The following is a 22,497-nucleotide window of genomic DNA, read 5'->3' on the forward strand; positions in this document are numbered from 1 at the left end:
TTCTGAACTCTAACCCAGGTCACAAAATCTGGAAGAGCAAAAGAGGCAAGGAAGCCAAACATCTGATAGGGAGATAGTGAATTCCTTCTTTGTGATCCTAGATTCTTTGGGAAAACGCTAGTCTGTTTTATAAGCTTTGATATAAGAAGTAATCATCATTGCCTAATTGAGGCAAAAGCAAGGGGTGCTGAAAATTTGCACAGATGCATTGTTATGAACCCAAGTTAATGCCTTCATTCCCCATTTATTTATTATATCCCACCTGTCACCAAATGTTGGCGTTTTTGGCCCTGAGATCTGTCTGCTTCTCCCCAACCTTGTCTCTACTTTTCTTGACAACTGCAGTCAGGTCCTCAGAGGTTTTCATGTTCTCAGTTTTTAGCTTGAGAGCTTATTGTTTACACTGCTGCTGTCCTTTCTGTTCAAAGAGTGCAAATCATTTTACTCCTGGGATCCTGAGTTTTATGTGTGTACTACTTAGCAGTCCTTACTGTTCAAATATACTAAGATATGAACTCCGTCACTTCTGGAATAAGCAAGTCCTATCTTCTTTAGAACAGTCAGCATTTCCCCCCTTTAATCTGTACAAATGAGTGATTTGTATGTGGAAAGAACAGCAAGAATCAGAACCAGGAATATCTATGCTACAGGTACATAAGTGAGGTGGTATTAAGATAATCAGTAAAAAGTACAGTCATTCAAAAATATTTATAAAAATATCATTTATGAAATGACAAAACTAGTATTCTGCAGGGTGAGAACGGCACATCAGCTTGGTAACACTATTCCAGCACAGCATGTAAATACCAGCAGTTATTAGCCTACCCTGCCCAGTACTTTGCATACATCATGCCCAACCTTTGCAACAATCCTGTTATCTCCATTTACTGATATCACATTGCTAAATGCAGATCCCTTTGACTCTCAAGCCATGTTCTTTGTTCTGTCACTGCAAGTACACACCAACTTCTTTTAAGAAAATTCATCACTGAACTGGTATTTTATCAACCCAATATCATATAATATAAATAGAATCAATCAAGCATTGCTCAAAACAATGAGCCAGTGGCTAAGAATTGAAAATCAACGTAACTGAGACTTTCTTTTTTAAGGGAAAAAAAAAAAAAATCAGGAATGTGTGTTCTAAAAAAACATTATGGACATGTCCAAACTGTGCCATAAATGTTAGATTGAGTTACTTTCAAATTTCTTTTTTATTCTAATAGTCCTTTCTCTATTTTTCTTTTTTCTTCTAATTAAGTATGTACTTTGAAAGTTTTCTATCTGAAATGTTATTACCAGCGATGAAATACAACGCAAAAGCAGCAGAGACGTGTCAGTCCAGATAAAATATTGTCACAAGCCATAAAATCATTAAAAACCAATGATGATTCATGCTTTTCTGATGGCAACTCTACCTGAGAGTTAAGTTGACACTGAACACTGAGTCAGCTTGGAAAATGTCCATCAGTGTCAACGCTACAAAAGAAAATATTAAAACAGGACACCAAACCATTTTTCCCCTTCCCACTAAGTGTTTATTTTATAGCTTTTGCATCAGGTAGTCAACTGAAACACTTCAACATCAGAAAGCTGGCAGAATGTTAAGGAAAAGGAGTGATTATCTCTCCAACAGATGTGACAAAATGGTTTCAAGTTGGAAACAGAATTGCATAAATGAATCAACTGAATGGAGTGGGGGAGGGCAGGAGCGAGAAGTAGTAAGCATATTCCAACAGGACTATGAGGAAAAAAAAGGCACTGTTGAGCTGTGTATTTATAAAATAAAAGTCAAAATACGCAATCCATGTTTCCAAAATTACATTCAACACTGCTTCAGAGATGCTCACATACCTCTCAATAGAAAGCTACAAAAACTGTCTAAAAAATGAGAGAGACAGCATCAATGTTCCCCACACAGGCTTAACAGTAATGTATTTTAAAGAGTTCATCACGATCAGGGTCCATTTTATAAATAGTACTGCAAAGGCCACAAAGCTGCATGAAATTACAGGATAAATCTGACTAAATGATCATTCATTTCAATCTCTAAAATTCTTGCTCCAAGTAATCAGAAAGTAAGCTCCACTCCAGAGGAGCTGAATTGGCAGTGGATTTGAAACAGGGTTGCTTTTCTCCTCAGAAGGCTGCCTAAAGAGCAGTTTCGTTGGCATCATACAGCAACTCTGCATAGGGTAAACGGATGCAAAACCATAACAGCAACTTCTCTGCTTCCTCTGAAAGTAAACAATGCTAATTTATGAAGAGGTCAACTCAAATCATAAAGGAGAAGCACCTGGGCCTCTTAAAGGCAAACTACATAAAAGGTTACAGGGCGCTTCTCATAATAAGGATTCTAGGACCATAGGTGTGTTTGGGAATGACCAATGGGAAAATCCAGTGAGATGATTTACACAGATGTTCTCTATGCAGATTTGAATTTAAATTAAAATGCCAGCTATGCATTTGGGAACCAGCCTTTAGTTAAATTCTCTAGTGCTTTCAGAATTATTTGATTTTATTAAAAAACAGAGAATCATTGTCTACAAACTATTTTCTTTCTAACAATGCAAATACAGTAAGCAAATCATCTGCAATATCAAAATATTGTTTGTAAATCACTGATGGCACCAACGATTTTAGGAATTTCCAATAGGACACATATTGAGAAAAAGCAACAGATTATAGGCGTTAACCAAATTTTAAGATCAGAAAATAAAATTATAAAAATCAGTAAGTTTCAATAGTTTAAATCCAATCATCAGGAATTCAGAAGCACCCAATATGTTTGAAGTTGCACAAATGCACATGGATGACAGGAAAGTAATCCCCATGCAATATCTTAAGTGTTGCTATCAGATATATTTAAGTGCTACTTTACAGATTAAAGCTGGGTAAAATCAAAATATATTTTACTTCCCATTAGATTTTAAAACAATCACAATAATTTATCAACAGTTGCCATTTCACAGCAATTAGAAAACAGGAGTTGATACAAGTTGAACAGAAAGGTATCTTTTCCTCTTTTAGGAAATAAACATATATATATATATATTTCACATACACACATAACATTATCTTTAAAATGCCAAGTGGTTAATTTACTTTTGTATTATAAAAAAATTATCTCCCTAGGGTCAAAATACTGAAAAAGCGCAAAGGCTGAAAAAAGAAAACCACATTTGCCACTTTAAAAAAATACATTATTGTCTCAGTGGTTCTATTTATTTAACTGATTATAAAGTATTATGACTCCTAGTACTGTAGTGGACCTGATGGAATTAAATCCACCCCTTTCTCAGTCTCCAGAAAGGATACTCCTAACGCACCCTAAAATATGGTAAGACAAATGCCCCTATTCTGAACTGTTAAAGTGGGAAAGAAAACATGCCCACCTGGAAACAATATAAGTCATAAAAGTTTATGAATCTGTGCGAGAGACTACACGAATCAGAAAGCAATTCTTTGGATATGTTAGGAGCTTTTAGAAGTATATAAACTCTTTTAGGCCTCTAGAGTACAGATACAAAGATGATTTCTCCATAAACAATTATTTAGCCAGTGCCATGGTTGGTAGCCCATGGTCTGCATCTGGGATGTCATCTGTTTTTGTAAATAAAGTTTTATTGGAACATAACTGTGCTCATTTGTTTACATAATATCTATTGCTGCTTTTGTGGTACAATGGCAGGGTTGACTAGCTGTGACAGAGAACATATGGCCTGCAAAGCCTAAAATATTTACTCTCTGGTCCTTCCACAGAAAGTTTACTGACCTCCTGATCTAGTTCACAAAGTACTGCTCTAGTTACCTAAAAGAGTTAATGCACCTCAAGAAGTTTTGGGCATGTGGTGCAAGAGTAACTTGCATACTGGGGTTTGTTCATTAACAGGTAATGTCAAACCCCACCCTGAAGTGGTGCTTTACTTTTGGGCAAGGAAATAATTTGTATACATTTTCAGGAAATACCTATAAAAATCAATTTGAAAAAAGAAAGGAAAGAAAAAAGCCAAATAATAATAATAAAAATAAAAAGCCTGGCTATGTTCTTTTAATACTTTCATATTATATTATTGTGAGGAAAGGGTGCTAAAATGATTCTTCCTGTCATTCTTTTAGTTTTTCTTTAGTTTGTTTATAAATGTTTTCTCATAAGAAGTGTTCCCTCATGCCCTCCCATAACCTTTAAGGCAATCCACCTAAAATGCTTATAGTCTGTGAAGCCTTGTTCAGAAATATTTAGTTAAACCATAGGTATAAAATAGCTACCATTTCTTAATATTAATGTAAAATAAAAACAGAAACATCTTTCAAATTTGAAGAGCAAAGTTTCCCTGACCCTAGTCAGCTAACAAAGCCTATTTCTAACAGGGAATTTCCTAAACTCAAGCAGCTGCTCACGAAGCTTTGAGTTCACAGGTGTTTCATATTTCAATTGTTGCTGAAACATGGAAGATAAAACACTGAGAGGATATTTATCAAACACAAATTTATATCAAGATTAACTTTTTCAACCAGCTTACAAGCAGATTTTTCCCTTTGTTAAAAAAGGAATGCTATGAAACTATATGTTAAAGATGTTTCTATAATAATACCTTACATTTATATAGCGCTTTACAATTTTCAAAGTGCTTTCACATGCCATCTCATTTAATCCTCACAACAGCCCTGTGAGGTAGGTACAGCAGGTATTATTATCCTCATTTCAAGATGAGGAAATTGAGGCAAAGAGAGGTTAAGTGACTTGCCCGAGATCACACAGCTGGTAAGTGGTAGAGCTAGGACCTGAAATCAAGTTTTTTGACTCCTTGTCCAGTACTCTTTCCACTGCAATTACTGCCTCAAGTTATGAATAATGAACTGTGTATCAAAATTGAAAGCTTATTGAAGTTCATTTCAGTGATGTCTTAACAGTAAAGTTAAATGAGAAATACAAGAACAGTAGGTCTGATGGTTTTACTTGACATAAAATTGGTGCAAAACCACTTTTATCTAATTACTTGTAACCTTTTGGTCCAAATACATAAAATATGCAATATTTACAGCATTTTCCTTTTTTTGTAAATGCAATGCTTTAAAACACATTATAAAGCACCTTAGTAAAAACAGTCTACAGGTAAAAGTACAGAAGAAGTAGGAAAATCCTACCCATACCACAGCTCACTAATGGAGTCATAATACGGAGTCACCGATATTTCAGTTTACAGCTTTACAAATAACCCATGGAGAAACAAATACTAAACTTACTTTTTTGATATTAATGTGTGAAAATCTTAACTAAAACTTCAGACAATCTCAGTATTCTTTGAAGTATCTTCCCAATATTAGACATTGAGGAGACAGGAATGAGAAATACTGCTTTGACGCTTTAAAATCTTTTACCATATTAGTCATGATTTAAATGGATTTTAACACTAATCAGCATTTAAAAAATTAAAACCACCTACATAAATATGGGCGAATCCAACTACAGCAGAAACATTTCTTAGCAAATATGATTAAACATTCCAATAAATTTCATGAGACATGACTCACAAAAACAAAGTACACACTGCCAAACAGTTATTAACACAATTCAGTAAAGGTGTATAACCCAAACCCTCAGTGAAGGCAGAAGAGGCAAATGGACTCATCTTCATTCATGGTTAGTTGAAAAAATGCTTTATCAAAAACGAGAGTATCAGAACCTTTTCTGAAATTGTATTTAGCCTTTTGATTAGACCTGCCATGAGTTCATTTTAGGTGATGTATATTTTCTCCCAGGCAGGAGGTTATAACTTTCACCAAAGTTGAGCCAGGAAAAATAAAAATGCCTGAAATTTAAACTTAGAACACTGACATATCAGCCAGTATCTACTTCCTTGACGTTACTGTGTGTTTCCTAATTTGGCTCGATATAAACTGTCATATACACCTACTGTCAGCAATCCAGACTGTGGAGCTGAGAACAAAGGTGAAGATAGGGTCAAATTTTAGTTCAAGAATCCAATAGTCACACCTTATACTCAGTTTGACTTAGGGTAAATCTTTTCATAGAAAAAGTTTTGTGCGAGGATGTAGAGGTCTCCATCTTTTTCTCGAACAGCATGGGCTCTGATGAATTGGAACTGCTCTAGTGCAAATTCATAGAACTCATTCTCCATTTTCCAAATATCAGATTGCTGTAGTTTTGCAATGGTTTGTTTAGTGGGGAGTTTCTTCTCTGTGGTTTTCCTAAGATGAGATTTCTTTCCTACTTACAAAGGGGGAAAAAAAAGGAAAGGTAAATAATTCTTGGAGAACACACAAAAGGTCAATGCCTCTTTATTTGAAGAGGTGGTTAATATGACATTATTAAAGAATAGGTAACATAATTGTCTTATATAATTCAGGTAAAAATGGAGCGTTGATCATACTAGAGCCATGATTCAGTCCTTTAGAATGTAAATCCTCAACCTAGTAAAGACTTAATGAAATGTCAAATAGTAAATGTAAGGATTGGCACACAGTAAAGTGTAGGCTGTCACCTCACACACTATATTCTCAAGTGCTTGGTGCTCTGAGACTAGTTCATTTCTGATAAAATATCTATTGCCAAGCTGTATTCTATTTTCTCATAATCTATATTCTCTAAAATTATGTTAGAAGCTAGAGCATATGCATCCTCAAGGAAAGAGTTCCTATAACCGCATCTTATCAAGCAACAGCAAAAAAACAAAACAAAACAAAAACACAATTAACTTATCACTTTCAGATACATAATACAGCTGAGGCTGCTGAAATATGGCTTAGGCATACTTTAGTTCCACTATCCCACCTCTACTTCAAAATGGTAGTAGGCAGGACTAATACACAGGCCTAATGTTTGATATCTGGCAAGAAATGTATTTAATACTATACATTTCTAAGGCTGGTTCTGTAGTTTGTATCATTCCACTATTTCTACAGTGCCTTCTAATTTTCAGCTAATTCACAGTTATTCAATAGAAAATAGTGAGCAGAAACAGACAAGATACCTGCCTTTCTGGAGTTATCTGTCGTTGTTTCACTAAAGAAACTTCAAGTCATATATTTACGAGTTGCAAACAAACAAACAAAAGAAACCAAAGAAAGTTTTAAAAAGAAACCCTTCCTTTATATACCTGTGCGATAGAGTTCAGTGGCACCCCTGAAAAACCGGGGCAAGGCTGCCTCCAATAACATGATAAAATCTTCAAGTTCTTCAGTAACTCCCACCAGAAAATATTCATTAACTAGGTTATACTTGGCTTGATCCATAGCCCACCTGCTTCCCACATTCCTGAAACCAAAGAAAAGGAATTAAAACCTGGTTGTGAAATCTGCTGAGTGTTTTTGGTGACTTTGACACCACATATTACAGAGAAAACAGATAAACACATGTATATCCAAAGTCTCAATGCCCTTTTATTACCATCCTGTGGGAGGCACACCTGTTTCTAATTTCCTTTGCTTCCATCTCCAGTTTCTGCTCAACTATGCAGTGCTAATTCAGAGTTTACCAGAGGACTCTTAACATGAGCAACTTAGTTTAAGGGCACTTTAAAAATGTATATGGATATAAGAAAATATACCCCTCCTATATGATTTAGTGTGTGTTTTAACTTTTTTAAGCTACTCTAAATTCTGTTAAGAGCTCTCTAGTAAAGTGTAAACAATTTGTGTTTACTGCTTATTGTGTGAGTTTTGAATTTTTGTGAGCTGTTTTCTGAAATATCTGAGGAACGGAAAATAGATAATGGCTCTGCTAAGAATCTTTTATTTTTATTTTCATTTACATTGTCAGCTAATGCTATTAACAGAGATTTGATCCAAAATAAACTCTACTTTTGGGTTCTTTTTAGCACAAATATTCCTTAATCCAAATTCTAGCTCTGTGTTTAAGTAGTAGTATGATCTTGAGCTGGTGGCTTCACCTTTCTCAATTTTGTTTTCTCAAACTATTTAAAAATAAAAAAGAGGTGGAGGGGAGCCATGATTAATTGGTTTCTAAGCACCCTCCCAGTTCTGTGAATCTATGAAACCTACTAAAGAAATACAATTAACATCTCCTCAAAAATGCCCAATAGAGCAATAGTCTTTATTGTTCTAAGGCAGGGATTGGCAAACTTTTTATATAAAAGGCCAGAGGATAAATATTTTAGGTTTTGCAGACTACACAGTGATATGGTTTCGATATTTGTTCCCTCTAACTCTCATTCTGAAATGTGATTCCCAGTGTTGGAGGTTGGACTTGGTGGGAGGTAACTGGATCATGGGAGCAGGTCCCTTGTGAATGGTTTAGCACCATCCCCTTGGTGATAACTGAGTACTTGGCTCAGTTAGTTCATTAGAGATCTAGTTATTCAAAAGACTGGGGGCCAGGTGTGGTGGCTCACACCTGTAATCCCAGCACTTTGGGAGGCCAAGGCAGGCAGGTCACCTCAGGTTAGGAGTTCAAGACCAGCCTGACCAACGTGGAGAAACCCCATCTCTACTAAAAATACAAAATCAGCCGGGCATGGTGGTGCATGCCTGTAATCCCAGCTACTCGGGAAGCTGAGGCAGGGGAATTGCTTGAACCCAGGAGGCGGAGGTTGTGGTGAGCTGAGATCACGCCACTGCACTCCAGCCTGGGTGACAAGAGCAAAACTTCATCTAAAAAATAAAAAGACTGGGACCTCCCCCTTCATTCTCTTGTTCCCACTCCTGCCATGTGATGTGCCTGCTCCCACTTCACTTTCTGCCATGATTGTAAGCTTCCTGAGGCCTGCACCAGAAGCCAAACAGATGTTGGTGCCATGCTTGCACAGCCTGCAGAACCATGAGCCAAGTAAACCTCTTTTCATTATAAATTACCATCTCAGGTATTCCTTCACAGTAATGTAAGAATGGCCTAATAGAGAAAATTGTTCCTAAGGAGTGGGGTATTGCTGTAAAGATACCTGAAAATGGGAAAGTGGCTTTGGAACTGGGTAATGGGCAGAGGTTGGAAGAATCTGAAGGGCTCTGAAGAAGACAGGAAGAAGAGGGAAACTTTGATATTTCTTAAGCTGAGACTGGTTTAATGATTGTGACAAAAATGCTGACAGAAATATGGACGGAAGTCCAGGCTGATGAGGTCTCAGAGGGAAATGAAGAAGCTACTGAGAACTGGAGTAAAGGTCACCTCTATTATGCCTTAGCAAAGAACTTGGCTGTGCGGTATCCAAGTTCTAGAGATCTGTGGAAGTTTGAACTTAAAGACTGATGACTGGTCGGGTGCGGTGGCTCACACCTGTAATCCCAGCACTTTGGGAGGCTGAGGCAGGTGGATTACCTAAGGTCTGGAGTTTGAGACCAGCGTGGCCAACATAGTGAAACCCCATCTCTACTAAAAATACAAAAATTAGCTGGGTATGGTGGCACACACCTGTAATCCCAGCTACTCGGGAGGTTGAGGCAGGAGAACTGCTTGAGCCCAGGAAGCAGAGGTTGCAGTGAACCGAGATTGTGCCACTGCACTCCAGCCTGGCTGACACAGTGAGACTCTGTCTCCCAAAAAAAAAAAAAAAAAGGTGATGACTTAGGACATCTGGCGCAATACACTTCTAAGCAGCAAAGCATTTACGATGTGGCCTGGCTGCATCTAAGAGGCTACAATCAAATGCAGAGCAAAGGAATGACTTAAAGTTGGAACTTATATTTTAAAGGGAGGCAGAGCATAAACTTTTGGAAAATTCACAGCCTGGCCATGTGGTAGAGAAGGAAAGCCCCCTTTTTGTGTTGTTTTTTGTTTTAAAGACAGGGTCTTGCTCTGTTGCCCAGGCTGGATCTTGGCTTATTGCAGGCTTAACCTCCTGAACTCAAGTGTTCTTCCTACCTTAGCCTCCCAAGTAGCTGGGATCATGGGCATATGCCACTACACCTGGCTAACTTTATGTTTTGTAGAGATGAGATTGCCCAGGCTAGTCTCAAATTCCTGGGCTCAAGCGAGCCTCCCACTTTGGTCTTCCAAAGTGCTGGAATTACAGGCATGAGCAACCACACCCACTGGAAAGCCTATTTTCCAGGAAATAGGGCAGGGAATAGGGAAGGAATTTAATAACACTGTGGAGCAATCACTTATTAAGGAAGTTAGCATGACTAAAAGGGAGTCAAGTGCTAATATCCAAGACAATGGGAAAAAGGCCTCAAAGGCATTTCAGAGATCTTCCAGGCTGCCCCTCCCATCATAGGCCCAGAAGCCTTGTGGGCAAGAAGGATTTAAGGGGACAGGGCCCAGGGTTCTGCTGCCCTGAGAAGCCTTGGGACATTGCTCCCCACACCCCAGCCACTCCAGTTCCAGCCTTGGCTCAAAGGAGTTCAGGTATAGCTTGGGACACCACTCCAGGGGAGCATAAGCTGTAAGCATTGGTGGTTTCCAGGTAGTATTAAGTTTGCAGATGCTCAGAAATCAAGTATGAAGGAGCTTGCATTCCACCTAGATTGCAGCTTCCATCTAGATTTCAGAAGTGGGTTGGGTTGGAGCCCTCACCCCACACAGAGACCCAAACAGGGAACTGCCTGGTGGAGCTGTGGGAAGGGGATTATGCCCTCCAGACCCCAGAATGGTTGGCTCACCATCAGCTCTCACACTCTCCCTGGAAAAACTGCAGGTACACTCAATTCCAACCCATGAGAGCAGCCATGTAGGCTGTACCCTGCAAAGCCATGGGGGCAGGGCTGCTCAAGGCCTTAGGAGCCCACCCCTTGCACCAGGATGCAGGAAATGAAGTAAAGGATTATGTTGGAGCTTTAAGATTTAATGACTGCCCTGGCCGGGCGCGGTGGCTCAAGCCCGTAATCCCAGCACTTTGGGAGGCCGAGACGGGCGGATCACGAGGTCAGGAGATTGAGACCATCCTGGCTAACACTGTGAAGTCCCGTCTCTACTAAAAAATACAAAAAAAAAAAAAAAAAAACTAGCCAGGCAAGGTGGCGGGCGCCTGTAGTCCCAGCTACTCGGGAGGCTGAGGCAGGAGAATGGCGTAAACCCAGGAGGCGGAGCTTGCAGTGAGCTGAGATCCGGCCACTGCACTCCAGCCCGGGCGACAGAGCGAGACTCCGTCTCAAAAAAAAAAAAAAGAAAAAAAAATTTAATAACTGCCCTGCTGGGTTTCAGACTTGTGTGGGGCCTACTGCACCTTTCTTTTGGCCAATTTCTCCCTTTTGGAATGGAAATGTTTATCCAATGCCTATACCACCATTGTATCGGGAATAACTTGCAGAAGGAACTCATCTCCAGATGAGATTTTGGACTTGGGACTTTTGAGTTAATGCTGGAATAAGACTTTGGAACTACTGTGAAGGAATGAATATATTTTGAAATATGAGAAAGACATGAGATTTGGTGAGCCAGGGGCAGAATAATATGGTTTGGATGTTTGTTCCCTCCAAATCTCATGTTGAAATGTGATTCCCAATGCTGGAGGTAGGGCCTGGTGGGAGGTGACTGAATCATGGGAGCAGATCTGCCATGAATGGTTTAGTGCCATCCCCTTGGCGATAACTGAGTTCTCGCTCAGTTCACACAAGATCTGGTTGTTTGAAAGTCTGGGAACCATACCCCCACCCCTAATGCCCACTTTCTTGCTCCCACCATGTGATATGCCTGTTCCTGCTTCACCTTCTGCTATGATTGTAAGCTTCCTGACGCCCTTGTTGGTGCCATGCTTGTACATCCTGCAGAACAGTGAGCCAATTAAACCTCTTTTCTTTATAAATTACCAGTCTCAGGTAGTCCTTTATAGTAATGCAAGAACAGCTAATACACATGGTTTAGGTTACAACTACTCAACTCTGCTGTTGCAGTGTGAAAACTGCCACAAGCAGTAAGTAAAAAATGTATGTGGCTGTGTTTCAATAAAACTTTATTTATAAAACAGGTGACACAGCTGGGCATGGTGGCTCATGCCTGTGATCCCAGCACTTTGGGAGGCCGAGGCAGGTGGATCCCTTGAGGTCAGGAGTTCGAGACCAGCCTGGCCAACATAGTGAAACCCCATCTCTACTAAAAAAACAAAAATTAGCCAGGTGTAGTGCAGGCACCTGTAGTCCCAGCTACTCGGGAGGCTGAGACAGGAGAACTGTGAACCCAGGAGGCAGAGGTTGCAGTGAGCCAAGACTGTGCCTCTGCATTCCAGCTTGGGCGACAGAGCGAAATTCTGTCTCAAAAAAAAAAAAAAAAAATAATAATAATAATAGTAATAATAATAATAATAATAATAATAAAACAGGTGATAGGCCAAAATTGGGTCTGCAGGTTACAACCTGTAGTTTGCCAATCCCTGTTCTAAAGAAATGGTTAAAAATTGAGAAGGCATTCTTTATAGGCTTCCAATTCTTATACTAGTATGAGGCTTTGATGTAATTTATTGAGTAGGACCTTAAACTCCACAGCAATCTAATAATATATCTCAAATAATGAAGAAATTCCTTGTATTTCTCATTATGGTTTAAGGAAGAAACTTTGAATATGTTCCTTTTTTCTCCTACTTCTCCTATTAAAATGATTGAATAGAACAAATAAATATGTAAAATTATTTTTAAAAACTGAAAACTCAACACATTCTGAGGAAATACATTTTTTATTAAAGAATCTTCATTTTCCACTTGATATTTACTAGCAAACTAAACCACACCCATAACCTTGGCTTCTCTTAAAGTCAAAATCAGTTTAACAGTAAAACCAGGTAAATTTTAACCCACTAAGCCTTTACTTAATTTAACACAAATAGCTAAAACAGTAAGTTTTGGACAAAATAAGATATATGACCACCTCCCAGTCTCTAAGAGCTCTACTGGAATACAGCAAAACATAACACCAAAAATAAGAAATATTAAAAACTAGCATCTGAGAAAATAATGCAAGGATATTAGGATATTACTCTACATGAGGAATCTTTTAAATGCATTTAAAAGTAACTGCAAAACTAGATATTACTCAATTACATGTTACTTTTAGTCTAGTCTTTCACCGATTTCCCTATATGTAGCCCTTGTGAAATGAAACACAGATATAGAGATAATAAGAATGGTAATCAATTTGAGCCAACTTTATCTCCCTACCAGCATTCGGAGCTATGGCCACAGAAGAACGGGATTTGAAGCCAGAGCTTCTCTGGAGCACAGTCTGAGCCACCTTCTGCTACACATTCATCAAAGGTCTAGAACAAAGACAAAGCAGTATGGGTAAGCCAGAAATCCAAGTCTCACCTATCAAATATCTAATGTGGTAAATTGTTAAATAATTGGGTGAGAGTAGGTGGGATGAGACACTCTTATTTTCTTTGGAGTCATGTAAATTAATCACGGTTGGGCATGGTGGCTCATGCCTGTAATCCCAGCACTTTGGGAGGCCGAGGCGGGCAGATCACAAGGTCACGAGATCGAGACCATCCTGGTTAACATGGTGAAACCCCATCTCTACTAAAAATACAAAAATTAACTGGGCGTGGTGGCTTGTGCCTGTAGTCCCAGCTACTTGGGAGGCTGAGGCAGGAGAATCACTTGAACCCAGGAAGTGGAAGTTGCAGTGAGCCGAGATCGAGCCACTGCACTCCAGCCTGGTGACAGAGCAATACTCCATCTCAAAAACAAAAACAAAACAAACAAACAAAAAAATCACATACTGCCTTGCAACAGGCAGCTCTTAGGATCTGGTTTAGAATCTTAGGATAGGTTGATCTGTCTATCTGTCTGTCTATAGCTTTATCTACATAACTTGTTTCATGTGCTTTTTAAATGTGTTATGTGTTATGTTCTGTCTTTCCAACTACAGTGAAAACTTCCTGAAGTAGCATTCGTTGATCATGCAGTAGCATTTGTATCCTCCAGAGCATATAGAATAGTGCTATATAAACCACTTGCATAATTAATATTTGTAAATGACTACTGAAAAGACTGCGCTTTGGGGATTTACATGGATATTAAAGGCATAGCTCTAGCGGAGATGAGGACAGAGGAAATAAAATATTTTTATGAGGCATTTGATATTATTTCTGAATTTTCTAGATGGTCTTAGATTTGCCATCCTAGGCCATTTTCTAAAAGTGGTTTTATTATCATTTGTGCCAAATTTTGTAGCTCATAAAAGAAATAAGAAATAAAACCTTACGTATCTATATATCTACCATATCCCAAACTACAGCTATTCAAATTTGAGTATTTGGTGGTACTTTCTCAAAATGAATTGAAAGAACAGCTGACAGTGTTGATACCCCACATGTTCTCAGCTGGAAGCTATTCTGACCCTCAGGTGATATTTGGCAATGTTTGAAGACAATTTTGGTTCTCACAGCCCAGGTATGGGGGATGCTATCAGGTAGAAGTAACAGATGCTGGTAAACATCCTACAATGTATAAGAAGCCCCACACAACAAAGAATTATCTGGCCCAAAACAACAATAATGTTGAGGTTGAGAAATCCTGTAATAAGCCAATGATAAAAATTAAGCTTTCAAGCAAAAAATAAAATTTTGGAAAACTTGTATCTGCCACCATAAGCTTGACAGTCTCCCAATACTTAAAAGACTTTTCTGATGAGATTAGTGGTGATATTAATGAATATGAGTTTTTAACGCTGTATAACAAAATACGTTAACATCTGAAAGGTCCATATAACTCAGTGAACCAGTCAGTATGTTCCAAATGACCAATGTATGATGTTTCAAAATTATGCTTGGTTGTAAGATCCATTCTAAGTGTAAAACGTATCAACAGATTTTAATGTAGCAAAGTGTAAAAAGTTCACTGCTATGGTTTCAGATTCTACATTGCAACTAACTTTTGAAACTACCACTTGTCAAGTTTTAGTGTTTACTAAAGAATAGCCACAATTTTTTGAAAAGGCTATTAAAATCCTCCCTTTTCCAATTATATATCTGTGTGAAGCTGGAGTTCCTCAATTCAACCAAAAGAACATTTTGAACAAACTGAATTCAGGAGCAAATATGAAAATCAGCTGTCTAGTTTCTCAGGGTTCAAAACAAAACAAAACAAACAGAAAATTTAAAAAATAAAATAAAAAAAGAAAATTGGCTGTCTACAGTAAGCCAGATGCTAAAAGATACGCAAAATGTAAACCGATGCCACTCTTTTCATTTTTTTGTCGGAGGAGAAATAGTTATGTGCATTAAAATATAATTTATGTTAACATATGATGGCTTTACTATTTAGTGTTTTAATATTTTAAAATTTCTTCAGTAAATGGCAAATTTACTGATATTGGTAAACATCAATAGATATAACTCAAAACAAAACAAAAGCTATAAACAAAAGCTCTTTTACGGAATCCTTAATAATTTTAAGAGTATAAAAGAGTTCTTATATCAAAAGTTTGAGAACCACTGATTTGAATGATATAGTTATTCACTGTTCATCTTTGGATTACTTAATATCCCTATTTTCCAGGTGCTGGGCAAAGGTTAAATTAAGTAAAACTGTAATTCTAAAACGTGCAAATTTGAAATCTCCCAAATCAAAAGCCTTCCATTCTTTACAAGATCAAGTGAAAGCTATCCTAGGTGCACATATATCTAAAATGTGTTTGAAGTGTACCCATACAGCAGTTCCAATTACTAGAGTACATCAGTTTAAAACATAACAGTTGCCATAAGTGCTGAACTGAATACTGTTTAATACACCTCAAAATATCACTTGAGGTGCAAATAATCTACAATTTTATAGAAATAAAGTTATCTACACTTTCTTGGGAATAAGCGCCATTGCAAGGTATTTCCAACATAATCATGGCCGCCCTTTAACCCCCAATCTTTCTAAAACCTGTCCAGCTTTAGAAATGTTATATGTATGCAGTCTTATCAACTGTACAGATGAGTTTAATGAAAACTCCTGCTAGTTAAAGATATTAAGGAGTTATTTGCAATAAACACCACTTAACTCATTAGGATATCAGCATTAGGTTAACCAACATGTGTATCATGAGAAACAAGCCAAATTACTAAAAATGTCTAATCACCAATATGTTTCAAGACTGAAAAGGTACATTCTATCATAAAACAAAGTAATTTCTTATTATTATAAATTCAATTATTTACAGATAGCCCTGTCCTCATAAGAAGACAATGCAATAGTATTTTGCTGATGTTATCAACACTACATCTAAATAAACAGGCATATTAATGTTTATTTTATAATGACATTAAAAAAACAAAAAAACAAAACAAAACAAACCCCAGGCCTTATTATAATCAGGGTGAAGAACAGGTAAAGTTCCAGCACGGCCTATCTACCTAAAACTTTCAAACATGAAAGGGAGACGATGTTAAAATGTCTGCCTGGATTTTTTCATGAATACTGAATATGCAACTTTGGAACATGTTTCACAGAAAAATGTCGAGTGACATGTTGCATTTCTTCTCTCCTTTTCAAAGGATATAAGAGAGGTTAAGACTATGGGCTCTGGAATTAGAGTGCTTGGTTTTAAATTCCAGCTCTACCATTTACTAGTTGAATGACACCATGCAAAATACTTAGCTTTTCTGTGCCCCCCAGTTTCCTTTTCTGTAAAATGAGGACAATAACAGCAACTACCCTATAGAATTGTTGAGCAAGCTACCTGAAAAAATACATATAAAATAACTTAAAACACTGCTTGGTATGGTATACAGTAAATGTGAGCTATTATTAGTTAATACTATTACTGTTAATAATTACTGTTAATAATTATTAGTTATTATTACCCAATCACCCAAACTACACAGGCTAGGAACCACAAAACCATGCTATCCAGGGCTGACAATGACAAATGATGGATATAGGGGCCTACATGACTGCAATCTTTTCCTTTCCAACACTAACGCTATTATTACTTTAGTCAAAGGAAGGAGACAGATACTAACATTTACTGAGTCAAGAGTTAGTGTACATAGGACTAATACAAAAAATAAAAAGAAAGTGCACAAGTGAATTTAGAAATAAATATCAATAAATTCTAAAGTAGTAAGTTGTAAGAGTTATACTAATAGATTTTATAAAACTTTTCAGAATCTCCATAATAAATATTTCTAGAAGATTAAATAATGCTAAGAGATAGCATTATTTGAGAAAACAGATTTGGTTAGTTATTTCTGTTTGGATCAGTACCTTCTGCCTAAAACTTTGAGACTAAAGAAACAGCAATTTCTAGAAATCATTAAAAAGGAAAACAAAACAAAAAACCACTGTCCCATCATGTGACACAGAGGATACAACTAATTTAGAAAAAATATTGTTGGATGTTAATTATCATAACATACTAAATATCTGGCATCGCTACTGTGTAATAGTTTAGGTTTAAAATGTGCAGAATTCACACACTCAACCATTTGTTAAGCACTTACAGGTAACCTAGGTATGATGCTAAATTCTGAGGAAACAAAGATGAATTAAATATATGCTTCAGGAAATTCACCACATTTTGGAGAAGACAGTATGTAAACTGGTAATCCAAATATCACAAAATAAATGCTTAAAAGAGATTTGAATGAAGTGCTCTGGGAGCCCCGAAAGAGATATGACTGACTGCCTAGAGGCATCAGAGAAGACTTTATGGAAGTGGTCATGTTTGAGCTACATCTTAAAGGTGGATAAAGAGTTTTCCAGAGTAAAGGAAAGGCATTCTCAATATAGGGAATAATACATGTGTAAAAAAGTATGAAGCATTAATAACTTAAGCAGCAAGTTCAGAGGATGCTGACATTTCATGTGGCCGAAGCACCTAAAGGAAAATCAGACAGGAGAGCTTGTTCTGAGATCGTGTCTAGTTGTGTCTCCTATGTCTTATCTGTGAGCAGTGAGGTCCCAGTAAAGGTTTTCCACCAGAGAAGTGACAAATACAGTTTGATTTCTTAGAAATATAACTCTAGTAATACTCTAGAAAATGCAATGAAATGGAAAACAACCGAAATCTGAGCCTGTTATGAACTTTGTTGAGCCATTATTCTCTTCTTGCCAGAAAAAAACAGCTGCTTAGCAAAATACTGTCCTTAAGCTGATGATCACAAATATAAACAGCCATCATTACTAAGAGAATAAAAAAATATACAAAAATATATCATATTAGTGAATAATTACAATAATTGCACAGAAAATTGTTAACAGAACCATAAAGAAAACATGATTCTGCCCTGGAAAAGAAATATTTTTTAAAATCACAAAAAAATGTATATTACAATATATCAGCTATGTAACTTCACTTTGCTTCTTCATATTTTGGGTTCTCTTCAAAGTTTCCACAATAAGCAAGTAATAAATTTATAATTAACAACAAATTTTAAAAGCACACTGCTCACTGCATTTCATAAACAATTATCTTTATAAAAATCTTAAAACTAAAATATTACCTTTTTGTCTCCTTGTTTTCGTCTCCGTAACCCTGGTCTATAATCATCTCCAAATCTCAGAAAGTAATAATAAGAAACTAGCCTCTCAATAGGATCCCTTATGACATTAATATAAATTGGTTTCTTCTTCACACCAAATCTGAAATAAAACAAAATTTCAAAGGTGAAATCAACATTTTCAATCTGTTTAGGAGTGCCCTGAAATTGTATGTTTAAGTCTGAAGTACTGGTCCTATAAGGAAAAAAGAACATGAATTAATTTAAATAATTTGTATATGTGGTGCTTGGGAACTATTTCATGATTATTCATGTCAGAATAAAGTAAACAAGAAATATGAATTTAAAAGTTATGTCTGAAGATAAAGGAAAGGAGATACAAATGAACGAAAATAATTTTAAACTTTACCAGCAAGAATTATATAAAATATTTTACTTCTATGCCTTCATTATACTTTAAGCCCAAGTAGAAAATCCCTTCTCAAATTAGTACCCACATATTACGAGGAAAGAATCTAATATTTATAATTTTAAAAAATGAACTTATTTTAAAAATTGCTTTATTACATTCCTGAATAGATCATCTGGTGCTACAGAAAGTTTCAAATCTGCATTAACTATGTAACAATGATTTCTCACTTCTGGCTCATCAAACTAGCCAGATTTGATAGTGTTTTCTGAACACCATCAATAGATACAGCATCAGTGAACACAAGCTGATCATTATCAATCTACCTTCTGTTGTTGATTTTAAAGACAAGATAGAAGTGAAAGACACTAGTTTTTCAGCATTATTTTCTTAGGGAATGATAAAGAGTTGATGGAACACTGAAGACTTTTACTTTAGCAACCCTTGCAGATCCTAGAACTGTACAACTGGCTCCCTGTTTTATTATACTCCCTTGTCCCAGTCTTAAAATTTTACAGCTACTATGTTGATTCTTACTTTTCCATAATAGTTCATTTCAAAAATTTCAAAGTCGTTTTGATTGTTTTGTAAGCTTTCTCACAGATGTGACCTGTCTTCATCATTCTTTCTCTTTACCACTTCCCTTTTACTCAGCCTCTTGCTTAGATTACTGCAATAATATAGTAGTTTCTCTCCTTTTCAATCTATCTTCCATACCAATTCTCAAAGGATGTTCCTAAACATCGTTTGTTAAATCACTCTTCCTACGAATCTGAAACAACTCTACTGATTTATTGATACGAAACCCAAACTCCTTTGCTGGTTGTCTTAGGATTCTTTTACCTTATGTCTTAGGTACCACCTTATTGACCTAACTTTTTCTTTAACTCTCCTCAAACAAGAAACCATTTATCTGTTATAGTTAGGTTGGCCTTTTTTATCTCCTCCCGTATCAATACTTACTCTATTTCTCTTTAAATATCTTTGCTTATTCTGTCTTCCTTGAGTGTCACTCTCATTTTCTTTTCTTTTCTACATTAATTCATTCAAAATACTTTCTGTATGCACCTAACATTGCCAGATATAATACTATTGTAGGTACCAGGAACACAACAATGAACAAAAAGACTAAATTTCTTGTCCTTCTAGAGCTGACATTCTACTTGGGACAGACAGGCTTAATAAACAAATAAATAAGCATATATTACAGATGATAAAAAGTGCAAAGGAGAAAAATAATTCAGTGAAAGGGAATAAAGAGTGCTAGGGAGGTGAGGGAGAATACAATTCAAAATAGTGTTTTTCGGGAAGACATCACTAGTCTTATGTAATGAGGAAGGTACCATGCAAACATCTGGGAGAAAGTATTCTGGAAATATGGGATTTCCAAGTAAGAGGTCCTTGAGGCAGCTAAGTTCCAGGTGTTTTGAGGAACAGCAAGGAGATCAAGCTGCCTGTAGAATCAAAAAGGGAATACCACAGAAGATAAGAGAGGTGGGGGTGAGGTGGGGTGAGGTGGAGTGAGTGCAGATTGTGTGGGTCTTCCATACTGTTACAAGCATTACTTTATACAGGGTCAGGAGGGAGGTCACTGAAAGATTTAAGCAGAGAAGCACCATGACACGACTCATATTAAAAGGTCATTGGCTGCTGTTTTAGAATAAACAGAGGGGCTATAACAAAATCTTGTGACCTTTCTTCCTGATGGTTCTAGCATACAGTTCTATTTGCTTTCATTTGACACCTCCTGCACCTAAGAGCTATCAAGCAACTTAACTCTTAGCTTATCCTACTAGTGTTTCTCCTGTAAGTCTTTCTCCCAAACAGCATTATAAGTCACTTGAGGGTAGGCATAGTACCAATAGTGCAGTAAAAATTTCTTTCACAATTTTTTTTAAAAGAAGAAAACAGTACTGTTGCAAATACATAGCACTGTCACATTCGGTATTAGAGTAGAAGTTCCACCAGGGTGGGGACTATTTCTCTCTTGTTCATGGCTTTATCACTAGTGCTCAGCACTGTGCCCAACACACAGGTGCTGAATATTAATAGAATTAGGCTGAGGAGACCGTTGTGAATCAGCCACTAACAAAAGCGCCTTTCTGTGAGACCGTACACTGAGTAGTAAGAAAGTAAGGAGGCAACAGCAATACATTGCTGCTCCCTTAGCTCACAGAGCTGAGAGGTTTTTAATAGGAAACTACAAGGAGAGATTACAGGGCAATGGGTTAGTGATTCCATTCTTAAGACTGAGATTCCTGGGAATCCTCTCTATCCTCTCCATTATTAGCCATTGTTCCATCCTGAGCCATTCCTTTGGGAATAATCTCCTCACAGAAGAACATCTCCTACTAATGTTTCCTCCTTTCACCTAGTCCCTGACATGTAGAGCAGACAGCAATTACCAGGCAGCAGTAAAAGGGAATATGGCATTTTACAAAACTCTTTTTGCTGTCCAGGAAAATGACTATGTGTGGAATGGCTTTGGGTGGCATTTATTAGGAAGTATGATTTTAATGAGATATAATCTGTGAACTCATTTTGAAAATGGATATGAACTATCACATGTAACTTAGGGAACAGTTACATAGACACAAAGGGCTGGAAACAAGGGATTATAACAGATAATGGGCATGATTAAAAATGGCAACTGGACCACTCAGCTCAGCCAGTTAGAAAACAAGAGCTGCTCTGGGGACAGGGCATAGCTAAACAAAAAGCAGCAGAAACCTCAGCAGAGGTAAATGCCCCTGTCTCACAGCTTTGAAGAGAGCAGTGGATCTCCCAGCATGGAGGTTGAGATCTAAGAACGGACAGACTGCCTGCTCAAGTGGGTCCCTGACCCCTGAGTAGCCTAACTGGGAGACATCCCCCACTAGGGGCAGACCAACATCCCACACCTCACAGGGTGGAGTACACCCCTGAGACGAAGCTTCCAGAGCAAGAATCAGACAGGTACACTCGCTGTTCAGCAATATTCTATCTTCTGCAGCCTCCGCTGCTGATACCCAGCCAAACAGGGTCTGGAGTAGACCTCAAGCAAACTCCAACAGACCTACAGCTGAGGGTCCTGACTGGTAGGAGGAAAACTAACAAACAGAAAGGACACCCACACCAAAACCCCTCAGTACGTCACCATCATCAAAACCAAAGGCAGATAAAACCACAAAGATGGGGAAAAAGCAGTGCAGAAAAGTTGGAAATTCAAAAAATCAGAGTGCATCTTCCCCTCCAAAGGAACACAGCTCATCGCCAGCAACGGAACAAAGCTGGATGGAGAATGACTTTGACAACTTGAGAGAAGGCTTCAGTAGATCAAACTTCTCAGAGCTAAAGGAGGAACTACATAACCAGCACAAATAAACTAAAAACCTTGAAAAAAGAATGGATGAATGGATAACTAGAATAATCAATGCAGAGAAGACCTTAAAAGAACTGACACAGATGAAAACCATAACACGTGAACTACGTGACAAATGCACAAGCTTCAGAAACCGACTCGATCAACTGGAAGAAACAGTATCAGTGATTGAAGATCAAATGAATGAAATGAAGTGAGAAGAGAAGTGTAGAGAAAAAAGAGTAAAAAGAAATGAACAAAGCCTCCAAGAAATATGGGATTATGTGAAAAGACCAAATCTACGTCTGATTGGGGTGCCTGAAAGTGACGGAGAAAATGGAACCAAGTTGGAAAACACTCTACAGGATATCATCCAGGAGACCTTCCCCAACCTAGTAAGGCAGGCCAAC

At 37.4% G+C, this 22,497-nt stretch overlaps 1 protein-coding gene across 2 annotated transcripts in view; it reads right to left on the bottom strand.

The window, feature by feature from the left end:
- Nucleotides 1-705: 705 nt before the first annotated feature.
- The window catches only part of HS2ST1 (heparan sulfate 2-O-sulfotransferase 1), a 197,249-nt gene continuing 175,457 nt past the window's right edge, over nt 706-22,497 (bottom strand). Inside the window, exons 4-7 of one of the 2 annotated variants that reach the window (XM_017850965.1) lie at nt 18,342-18,480; nt 13,066-13,163; nt 7,122-7,279; nt 706-6,232 (exon numbers count right to left, since the gene is read on the bottom strand). In XM_017850965.1, coding sequence (XP_017706454.1) covers nt 6,006-6,232; nt 7,122-7,279; nt 13,066-13,163; nt 18,342-18,480 — 622 coding nt within the window. In that variant the 3' untranslated portion in view covers nt 706-6,005. Of the gene's footprint in view, nt 6,236-7,121; nt 7,280-13,065; nt 13,164-18,341; nt 18,481-22,497 lie in introns of both variants that reach the window. The other variant, XM_017850953.1, reaches the window with a different exon arrangement.

The sequence above is a fragment of the Rhinopithecus bieti genome, unplaced genomic scaffold (assembly GCF_001698545.2).
Source record: "Rhinopithecus bieti isolate Rb0 unplaced genomic scaffold, ASM169854v2 scaffold_1467, whole genome shotgun sequence".
NCBI classification, from domain to species: Eukaryota; Metazoa; Chordata; class Mammalia; order Primates; family Cercopithecidae; genus Rhinopithecus; species Rhinopithecus bieti.